The 11,019-nt window shown below is 42.4% G+C and overlaps 1 protein-coding gene across 1 annotated transcript; it reads right to left on the bottom strand.

Moving 5' to 3' along the window:
- Nucleotides 1-622: 622 nt before the first annotated feature.
- On the bottom strand, nt 623-8,641 carry LOC117815250 (phospholipid phosphatase 3-like). The gene is made up of 6 exons (XM_034686850.1): nt 8,193-8,641; nt 5,505-5,662; nt 5,126-5,412; nt 3,016-3,073; nt 1,568-1,744; nt 623-1,479 (listed from the first exon to the last, which is right to left on the bottom strand). Exons 1-6 carry the CDS (start codon nt 8,398-8,400, stop codon nt 1,381-1,383), a joined length of 987 nt encoding a protein of 328 aa, XP_034542741.1. The 5' UTR covers nt 8,401-8,641; the 3' UTR covers nt 623-1,380.
- Between the last annotated feature and the right edge of the window lie 2,378 nt (nt 8,642-11,019).

Genomic DNA, 11,019 nt, shown 5'->3' with positions numbered 1-11,019 from the left:
TGTCCTCTCAGGAGCTGCTCTGTGCTCATGCTTCCTCGTGTTCACGCAATGCAATTCTCCAACTCTCCCCCGTGTTTGTATTCTAGCTCGCAGCTGCGTGTTTACCTCTCGGTTGTTGAATTTACTCGTTAGCTTTTGGGGCCAGTTTTATTTTCACCATTACTGCAGCTTTTTTAACTTCCACTCTGATTGGTTAATCATGTTTAATATTAAATTTTGGACATTTAAAGCAAGCAATCAGCTCATGAGCATAATGTAGCATTTAGCTGCTAAAGCATTAACTATTAATATGTGGTGTGGAGGAGACCAAAAACAGAGCCAAAAGAGCATTTTGATTGGACTATTTTTCATCAGGGAGCCAAACATGGTTTAATACTAGTGTTTCTCTGTGATTACTTGACTGACTGCCAATATTGTTCCTGTATTGATTTCATAACATCATGGGGCCAACTCTGTTTTAAAGTTTCAGCTCAAAGGTTGCTCAATCAACAAAATGATTGGTCTTTAAACCTCAGACTGTATCGTAATCATCAGTTAAAAGATTATGATAGAATCTCATTAATAATAGTTCTTAGATATAAAAGGTTAAGATGCAAAATGATAAAAAACTTTGAGACAAAGATTTTAAAAAATGCATATTTATTTAATTATCTGTGTGCTCTCTCACTGCAGAGAGGTCTACGTACATTAGAATTACAACAAGTCAGAATAATACTCGCCTCTCTACTTCTGAAACATTAGGATTAAATATCTAGTCTAGACTTTTATGACCATTCTGTAATTTATGAGCTATTTAAACTTTGCAAACAGACGGACAGACACATTCCAACTACAACTTAATGCTGCAACACATTTGGGACATTCACTACTTTGTGCTTTCCTTCGTGACCGTTACATTCACAGGGTTTGTGTAAAATAGAAACATAGCTACAGGTTATATTACGTTTGTATAAAATATATTACATATATCTAAAAAAAAAAGTGGTTATTTATACTAACATAGAGAAAAAAGTGCTTTTACAGTGTCATTCAAGATGTACAAAATCTGTATATATTTACAGGCCATGTTCAGAGTGGTGGGGTGTAGTGGTTGTTCGCAGGGTTCACTCGTCTTCTCTCTCAGGTGTGTGTCTCGTATAAAGCTCAGGTCAGTCCCAAGGTGTTGAGAGCTCAGACCGCTCCCTGACTCTCCCTTTCTCCAAGTTTGTCCTCTTCTGAGTCCCTTTCAAAATCTCTCTCTCTCTCTCTCTCTGTTTGAAAGCGGAGGTATGAGGTTCACAGGAAATGGTTTCACATACTTCAAATCTCTTTTCTATCCAAACCAGACAACACGCAGGAGCTGGATGCTGTCGGTCCATGCAGGTGTGGGTGGTTGGAGGTCTAGCAGACAGTGTGGTGAGGGGACAGGGGGCTGTCCGGGGTCTCACTCGGTGACAGATCTGAGCATGAGCTTTTAAACATGGACGAGATGTGGAAGGCCTGGGAGACACAAACACATGACCGACCTTTAAACGCTGACATATCGACATAATGGTGCTAAAAACAAAAACAGGTAAGGTGTACTGACCACCCAGTAAGCAGTGAGCGCGCCCTGAACGTAGCCTGTTATCACGTCGGACGGGTGGTGCCTGTAGTCTGAGATGCGGGTTAGACCTGTGTAGACCGCGAGAAGAACCAGGAAGAACTGCAGCGCCGGTCTCAGCAGTCGAGCCCCTCGCCATGTGAACCGTGCCTGAAGGTAAAACTACAGGACAGAAACATACGTCTGTTAATAATGACAATAGATGTTTGCAGTTGAGCTGGATTACTAATTCATCAGTAATCATTTAGAGCATTTCTATCCTGAAAATAACTGGGACATTTATGAGGAAACAATGAGGAACCTAAAGAATACCTGAAGATTAAAATGAGTCTGATCACACCTTAAATCTGTAAGCTCTCAAATAAAGAAAGAGGCATCATAAAGAAACAGCAGATCATCTATAAGGACCTACATAAGCACAGTGTCGTCGAGATGGAGGGCTTTTAAAAGGATGGTTCAAACACTGGAACATCAGACCAACACAAATGTACACGACAGAAGGTGCTGTTCCAAATAGGCAGAATCAGTATAAAAGCATATTGATTGAATTGTGGGGTTCTTGACTAAAACACAGTCCCTTACTGTCTACGAGGAAATCACAGCAACTAGTTCAGTCCTTTTTAAATCCTCACTTTGATCCAAGAAATGAAAAAGATCCAGATATTAACTAATGTTCCTGATGGATTAGTGAGATTGATTTCATCAGATTAAGTAGTTTGGTGCTTTCGATGGAGTCCTAAGATTAAACAAAGCTCTTGATGCTTATTGTGGCAGTAACTGAAAATGCCTTGTTTCTAATTTGCCTGTTTCCCTCACTCTGCATGTCTCACAGCTTCCTTCAGCAGGGCGACAGTTGGAGAAACTGAGCGAGCCAGCAAGATATCACACTTACAAAATGGTACACACATTAATATTCTGTATGCACACATGCACATATGCTGGCTCCTGCATGGACACACATTAGTGAGCATAAGCACATTTGAATACAGGGCCTTGCACAGACACACACACACATAGACAATAAGAGAGAGCAGTGAGGCGGTGAGGCGAGGTCACACTCCTCCCACAGCGGAACAAAGCTGTCTCTGTCCCATTTCTCCTCACAGTCCTCCCTCTCTCTCTCTCTCTCCCTCTCTTCTTTCTGCTGCTAACTGGACCGATGATGACTGCCTGCTTCATTCATTTGCTCTCCACATTTTCTACAGATATGGTAATTGGAAATTGGACAGACAGTAAATGTGGTTTGCCAGTCTTTGTGTTTGTGTTTGTGTTTGTGTGTGTGTGTGTGTGTGTGTGTGTGTGTGTGTGTGTGTGTGTGTGTGTGTGAATGTGTGTGTGTGTGTGTGTGCGTGTGTGTGTGTGTGTGTGTGTGTGAGAGAGAGATAATATGTGTGAAAAAGAGAGAAAATAAATAGCAGGATGGAAATACTCACTGCTAAATAGAGCAATGTGTACATGGCGAACGAGGCGTGGCCCGAGAAGAAGGACTTCCTAAAAAAAGGAGAAGGATTTAGAGAAAATGCAACAAAAAAAAGGGAAATACATAAACAGACTGTTTAACACATTAAAATTAATCAGGTTTACAAAAAGTGCCATGATTTATTTATTTTAATTCATTGCATATAATTCTTTAGAGTTTAATTCTTTATAATCTTGTTTCTTTTCAATGCCTATCCACAAACTTCTGCTGTCTTACTGCGCACAACTTGCCCCGCCCACTTCTGTTTCTCTCTCCCTGCCTGAGTTTTCTCTGTTCGCTTTCTCAATCCATGCATTTACAGGTTAGATGTGTGCATATTTGCTCCTCTGCTAATGGGCATGTGCATACTCAAAACAGGTATGCAAAGGTTATGGTGAGTGTTGCCTTGATAAGGTGCTCCATGTGCTGTCTCGTGATATCAGTACCTAACGGACACAAAGCTGCAGCAGGTATGATGGAGTCTAACGTTGAACTCGTAATTGGCATAGAAGATGTGCTTTTTTTGGGTTCCCCAATGACAACATTTAAAGGCCATGGAGTGACAGACGAGGCCTGAACAATATGCATGCACTATTGACAATGCACTCAACATGGTGACTGCACGCTGCACAGGGTTGGTCATAAAGTGTTTTGCACACATGATAAACATTGCTATCCAAGCTGTTCTTGAATTGCACGTCACTTGTTTGCTCAGGCGGACTCATGCCGCAAAGCTACGGCAGTGTTTGTGTCCAAGCAGAGTCTCTACAACTCCTTTCACACAAATTCATGATGCACGTTGCAACTCGATGGATATGCATATGCTGCATCGAAACCTGGAGCAGCAGCTTGAAGAAATAGTTGGGCAATCTCTTAACTTTGAGTTCTGAAAGAGGTCTGCTTTGGTTGCGGTTTCACTTCTAAAAAAATACACGAATTTACTAATTTGTTTTTTTTATTTATACTGTTTTGTTTTTTCAATATGTGAAAGGAGTTCACTTAGAAAGTCACACTCAGCCTCAATTAGCAGTCAGAAGCTAACACATAGTTCATGCACAGTAACAAGGTCTAAAGAGACTCATGAATAATCACACAGGACGAGAGCGAGTCAGAGTTTTTGGCAAACCTTTTACAGTGCTTACTTATTGCTTGAGTACTTTACTGCAGTTATTCCTACTGCTGAAGTAGAAGTGAAGTTACAAGATGATGACTAGTTGAAACATTACAAAACTTAGCTGCATTTTGTGACTTTTGCTTGAATGGAAGGTTATTTTTCCAGTCAATGCAGTTTTCTTAAATAGTGTTAAAGTTTTGTCCAGTTACATTTTCATGAACCTGACACTGTATCACCTTGTCTTGTAAGCTGAGTTTATTGGCACACCCCTATTGGTAATGTATTAGGGATGTCTCGCAAACAAAGAAACAATACAGGAAAAGCTAAACAACATCATGTTAACAAAGCTGCTGTGGAGAGTTTGACCGATGCTTAATAGAAAGCATTTGTGTGTTAATCTTTTGACCTCCTACTTTTTTCTTTTATGTATTTATTGAAATGGACAAGTCGTTTTGAGACCTATGTATGAACCATGGACTGCATAAAAACATGGACGACATGACAGTTAAGTCGGAGTGGAGACAAAATATTTGGAGAGACTACAATACAGGTCACGAAGTCTAAAGTTTGTATTAATATTAATAATTTGATTAATGTAAAACGAATTAGAAGGCCATGATTTACAGCTTTGTTGTTGCAGCTCTTGCACAGTCTTTTTAAATACCAGATTAGCAGAGAGGAAGACGGAGAGCACTACACTTTTCATGACTGGAAGTGTCTGCTTTAACTGACACAAGGATCTTTTTTGCTGTGGACGGTTCAGACTTGAGGGATCATTGCTCTTTAATCCTCAAGTTAAATGTGTTTTTGTTAGCAGAAGAGAAAATACCAGCCTGTCACTACAGCGCAGACTCAACCAAAACATGCAAAATGTCAGCGAATGTCAGGAGGGGGACACTTTGGTTTCAATATTTCATCCTTCTCTCGTCAATCTTTATCTACAGTCAATGCTATGAACACAAACACACACCTGGCCTCCTCCTCCAGCCGGTGGTCGGGCTGGCGGCAGCTCACTGTTGCAACGTACGTTCCAGGCGTGCAGTTAAGCGATGCATACGTGACCCCGCACACATACAGGAAGTGAGGTCGCAGCCGCCCAACGCTCAGCTTGGCCATGTTGGTGAGCGACTGGCCGACGCAGCAGCCGAACAGGAAGCAGCCCAGCTCCTTGTAGAGACACGACACATAGAGGTTCCTGATGAAGGCCTTGGAGCTCACGCTACGAAAACGGACCCGGTAACACTCCCCGAGGGCGATCTGGAGGCAAACACAGGCAGAAGCGTCATTTTACGTCCCTCCATTTAGTGGGAAAGTTACAAATAAAGGACAATAAGGATGTCTGTACGTACAGTGACACCTGTGATGATGATGCCACCAGCAATGAGTAGCTCGTCAGATATGGCCTCTTGGTGCAGGTAGGGGTAGGTGATGCTTGGGTCCCCACACATGAAGCCCCTCTTGTACGGGCTCACCGCCTTCAGCTCACACGCGAAGAACGGGATGGAAGCTGCACAGAGGGAAGAGGAGAAGGGATCGGTTTCACAACAATGCCTTCTGGGAGTATTAACATTCCTCTATCTGATGAGAAACAGGAGAGGAGGCGTGGGAGAAGAGGGAGGGAAAGAAATGGAGAACAGGGGAATTAAGAACTGAGAGAAAGTCTGGAAGCTCATGCAAACTCTGGAAACTCTGATTCCTGTAAATCAATTACTGGATGATTTTCCAGACAATGTGTGGCTCTGTACCAGAACCCAAAAAATATTAATATAATGTTTTTCAATAATTTGCTTTTAGGAAATGTTTGATCCTCATACATCTTCTTTTAAATCACCTCTGAAAACATATCTTTATTGAAAGGCCTTCTTGTAATATAATGTTTTATCCATGACGCTTTATTCATTTTTAATCTATTTTTATTAGTGGGTTTTCTTTTATTCAATCCTTGTTTTTATTAGTTGTACTGTATTATTTTTAATGGGTTCTCTTTTACTCAGCTGTTGTTTGTAGTTGTACTTTTCAATTACATTATGTCTTAATATGTCTGTCTTGATTTGTTCATTTGAAAAAAAAAATATATATATATAAATCACTTTATAACGTCTGTTTTTAAAAGTGTTTAACAAATCAACTTTAGCATTTTACATTTGTCTTCAGAAAATCATCCGAAGTTTTAGCTTTAGTTAGTCTGATATCTCAGTATGGGTGAATCTTCATACTACTCAAACTGAATGTTTTTCAAATTACATGCCCTGTTGCCAGACTGAAGCCCCCTCATGAGGGGCAAATCTTGGGGTGGTATGGCCCCTCTTGAAAACTGATCCGCCACCCAGATACCAGTTTCGAACCCTGCACCCTGCACCGTGCACCGTGCACCCTCCACCCTGCATCCTTCACCCTGCACCCTGCACCGATGTCACATGGACAACACCCGTATCTGACTCTGTCTTTAACAAAGGGACACACAAAGTATGTTGTACACTGCAGATGACAGAACCATTTAAATTTGAAAGTGCAGAAGGATCACAGAGTCACATATCTATGACGTAGTGATGCTGGGGAGAAGAGAGAAGGTCAAATTGTCTCACAGGAACATAAGGATGGGAACCCCGACTTTTTCTCTGGAGAACATCAGCAGTGAGACTGCTTTTAGGAATGTGAGGGTCTGGAAATAGAAAAGTAAAGCAGACGGAGCTCATCAGAAACCCAGTTGGGACTGCGCATGTGTATTTGTGTGTGTGATTTATGTGTGTGTGTGTGTGTGTGTGTGTGTGTGTGTGTGTGTGTGTGTGTGTGTGTGTGTGTGTGTGCTCTCCTGTTGATGAGAAGAGAAAGGGGGGTTGTTTGTGACTTCAGTTCAACTCTTCCCTTGAAAACAAAGAGCGAGCGCTGCAGCAGAGCCTGGACCGCCTCACACTGTCTCTGTTTGTTTCTCGCTGCCCGCCCCCCTAAACACACCCCACTCTCCTTCTCTCTCTCTCTCTCTCTCTCTCTACTGTGTGTGCAGGCATGCAAGTCACAGAGAGAGAGATTCCCTCCCATCTGCACATGTTCAATCTGCTATCAGTTCAGACTACCTCTCCATCCAGCTTTTTCCAATCAGCCATCATTACATAAGCCCCCTCCTGTTACATATAGGGGGCCATGGGAGGGGTGGGGGGGGGGTCACCAATTACACTCATGTGCACGCTCACACTCATCTTCACACACGCGCGCACACGTATTGGATCGTGCATATATGTATTTATACCACATACAATTCCCCCTCGGCCCGGCTCTACCCTGAGAACTGGAGGTTGTCATGGAAACTGTAGAATTCCCTGGGCAATGCACGAGCCGGCTGGCACGGAGCGCTCGAGAGCGCGCACGAGCGGAAAAACAGAGCGCAGGGATACATGTTGATGGAGGGAGAGAAGTCTGAAGTTTCTCTCTTTTGTTCTCTTCTCCTTTCTGTTTTCATTTACTGCTGATATCCTGCACGTGAAGGATGCCACCGGCTGTTTTTGTTGACTGAATAAACATGGATGCAAACTTTGACTTTGTTTGCTTTTGTGATTCTGACGGTCATTGTTACTTATTGTATTGAGCCATGAGCCTTCACTGTGCCTATTGTATGAAGTTGTTAGTAGCCTTAGGGCCTACACATTCATCATGCTATACCACATCATTTTTAAATGCTAGTCACACTTCTGCAGTTAAATGTAACTCAGGTATTACAATTCAGATACAGTAATATTGTAATGTAACTAAATACTTTCAAATGACAGTAACTAGGAATATATAATGTATTACATTTTAGAAGTAACTTGCCCAACACTGTTCTTGAATGACAGAGGCTGACTTTTATCACTTACTTCTTTGTGGGTCGAACAAACTTTACGCAAACTTAATCTAACATGACATTCCTTACTTTCACAACTCTATCAGGACTTCTTCAACACTTAAAAACAAGTTTCAAATTCACAGATCTTTATCAACAGTGTCAACATTAAAACGTTCAACTAGTATAAGCACGTGCGTTTTTCAGTCCTGATATTTACCGAGGAAGAGACAGAGGAGGTCCAAGCCCACCAGAAGTTTCTTCTTGGATAAAGCTGGTCCTGTTATCTCTATGAGTTTCTTCCCTGCTCCGCTCTCCATCCCCATCCCTGCTGCGGCCAGGCTGCTCTTGTGCTCGGTCAGTTTCAGCTGCAGGTCCGCGCTGGAGACCGGAACCCCGGCGTTGTGTGAGCCACACTTATCCAACATAAAGGCTGTCTGCGCGTGTTTGGAGTTTGGAGGACAAAACTTGATGGCATCAGAAAGTTGGGAGCGCTCCTGAACTACTCATGTGCGGAGCTGCGTGGCGACTGCAGGGAAATCCACAGGTTTCCACTGTATTTAATATGCGCTCTGACAAAGTGCATGCAAATTTTTTCTCATTTTGAGTGTCATCATGTTGTCTGTAGGACTCGTCCTGACTCGCTGCTGCGCGTCCGTCACCTTCAAGATATGCACCACAGGAACAACTCCAGACTGGTTGCGAAACGCATACTCAGGGTTAACCTCTCTCTCTCTCTCTCTCTCTCTCTCTCTCTCTCTCTCTCGCTCTCGCTCTCTCGCTTTCTATTTCGCTCTCTCTCTCTCTCTCTCTCTCTCTCTCCCTCTCTCTCTCTCTCTCTCTCTCTCGCTTTCTCTCTCTCTCTCTCTCGCTTTCTCTTTCGCTCTCAGTCTCATTATAAAGTTCGGTAATTATAGGATGTAAAATGTGGCTGCAGGGATGAGAATATATGTGTCACGTATGACTACAGGAGATATTTCTCCATCAGTGTGATTCACCGATTACCTTTCTTCTTTTTCTTATTTCCGTTTGAATAAAATCCAAAGTTTTTACAAATAAAGACAAAAATCAGTAATACAGTTATTCTCTTAAAATACAGTGACATAGAGTTTGAAAGATCCAGAATCTGACTCTGATCTTACCTTAAACTCACAACTACTGTCACTTATTTTCTGAAATGAGCTCTAAAGTATCTGACCTTTGACCTCTAATTCTAACCACTGTGAGAATCTCTAGTTTGGCTTTGATTTTGGTGATCCCATGGACAAAGCAGGGCAGTACAACACTCGGCTTATGTTAATCCTGAAAAAAAAAACCTGACTTCACCTAGCTCCTCAAAAGTGAAGCCAAAGCATTTAAAGCTCCCTCATGACTTGGCACTCCAGTATGGGTCTTAAAGCCCACCTTCTCCATGCACTGTAAACCCTAACAGTACTTCCAACTCATAGCCATTAAGGGTGCAGCACTCAAAACCAGCTATTTAGTTTAACCAACAACTAATTATTGACAACCCTAATTAACGATTAATGCTGTTTTAATTGTATGTGGATACATTTCATTGAGTTAATATCCATGTCCAAATAACAACTTTTGAGTGTAGGGATGCTGCGTATGACGTCATCAACGTCACCACCAAGTCTTCACACACTTGAAAATCCACAATGGCCACAAGCGGCAAAACTAAACTGGAGACACAAGGATTCAGAACTACATAGTAAAACAGGAAACACAAGACTAAACTAAGAAACAGAAGAAGAGACATGGATCACTAAACACTCAAGACAGACAAAGAATAACTAATACGGAAGAAACACGGGGAGGAACCAAGGCGGGCTGCGTCCGTCACCTTGAAAAGCTCACACAAGACGGCTAACCTAGCTTACCCTGTCAAGGCAAGGGAGAGTGAGTGCTCAGCCCCCTTCCCCTGAAACAGAAGTTAACCCCGGCCAGGCAGCATGATGGAGCCAGAGACAACTGGAGGACAGAAAACACTGATGCATCGCTTCCATCCGCGACCCGATAGCTGCTGGTCAGTAGGAACATCATGGGAGGAAGCTTACACAATGCCTTTATCACCTTTTTGAATCTCACCCCTGAAAACTAACCCATATTACAAAAAAGACTAAAACTAATACTCAAACTAATAAAACTCAACCAAAACGAAGCATTTTCAAAAATAAAAACTGAACTAGTAAACCTGCTTTAAAAACTATAACTAAACCGAAATTGAAAACAAAAAGTCAAAACGAAATAAAAATAACAATTAAAGCCGCAAGCGGCGATGAACGGGCCCTCGCACACCCGCAGCCGCCGCCTACGCGAGCCACCGCCGCCTACGCGAGCCACCGTTGCCTACGCGAGCCACCGCTGCCTACGCGAGCCGCCTGATATTAGTTCCCACGTGATGCGAAAGCACGATCTGAGAGTATCCGCTGGCTTAGGTGGTGCAAATGTTCCAAGTTTCTGGCAGAGTGACAAGAAAACCTCCAAACTTGACAGTGTCCCACGCCCACAATTTCAGTCTGAACAGAATTCTTTTAACAGTAATCTAATCCTCAATATGTCTGCTATAGAATGTGCCTTGTTTGGACAGAATCGGATAAAAACTCTAGGAGGAGCTGTCAAAAGTATGCACCCTTATTTTGGCATTTTTGCTGCTGGATCTCCTTCCTTGCTGTTTAAATGAGTTCTGCAGGGCTTTTTTCTCACTTGCATTTTGATGCCCCGCCTAAACACATGCCACGCCCACAATTTTAATCGGACCAGAATTCTTTTAACACTAATTTAAATCTCAATATGTCTGCTATTGAATGTGCTTTGTTTGGACTGAATAGAATAAAAACTCTAGGAGAAATTAGCAAAAGTATGCACCCTTATTTTGGCTGCGTTTTTTATGTTCAAAGCTAGGTGGTGCTCTTCCTGTTGAGTTTGGGATATAGGTGCAAGAGGCTTTTTTGTGCGGCATGATGTCCTGAATATGCATACAATTTTTCATGCATGTAGCTCAAAATAACCCCTATGGGGAGGATTTTTTTTAAATCTGTAGG

The sequence above is a fragment of the Notolabrus celidotus genome, chromosome 7 (genome assembly GCF_009762535.1).
Source record: "Notolabrus celidotus isolate fNotCel1 chromosome 7, fNotCel1.pri, whole genome shotgun sequence".
Lineage (NCBI taxonomy): Eukaryota > Metazoa > Chordata > Actinopteri > Labriformes > Labridae > Notolabrus > Notolabrus celidotus.
The sequence above is the reverse complement of the archived record's forward strand: the minus strand, read 5'-3'. Positions and strand labels throughout refer to the sequence as shown.

What these genes read in the sequence shown, in the direction of transcription:
- LOC117815250 (XM_034686850.1), bottom strand. Translation starts at nt 8,400, where the DNA reads ATGTTGGATAAGTGTGGCTCACACAACGCCGGGGTTCCGGTCTCCAGC. An exon ending in TCATCATCACAGGTGTCACT is followed by an intron (nt 5,413 to 5,504) that starts GTACGTACAGAC and finishes GTTTGCCTCCAG; the next exon opens with ATCGCCCTCGGGGAGTGTTA. An exon ending in CGGCTGGAGGAGGAGGCCAG is followed by an intron (nt 3,074 to 5,125) that starts GTGTGTGTTTGT and finishes TCCTTTTTTTAG; the next exon opens with GAAGTCCTTCTTCTCGGGCC.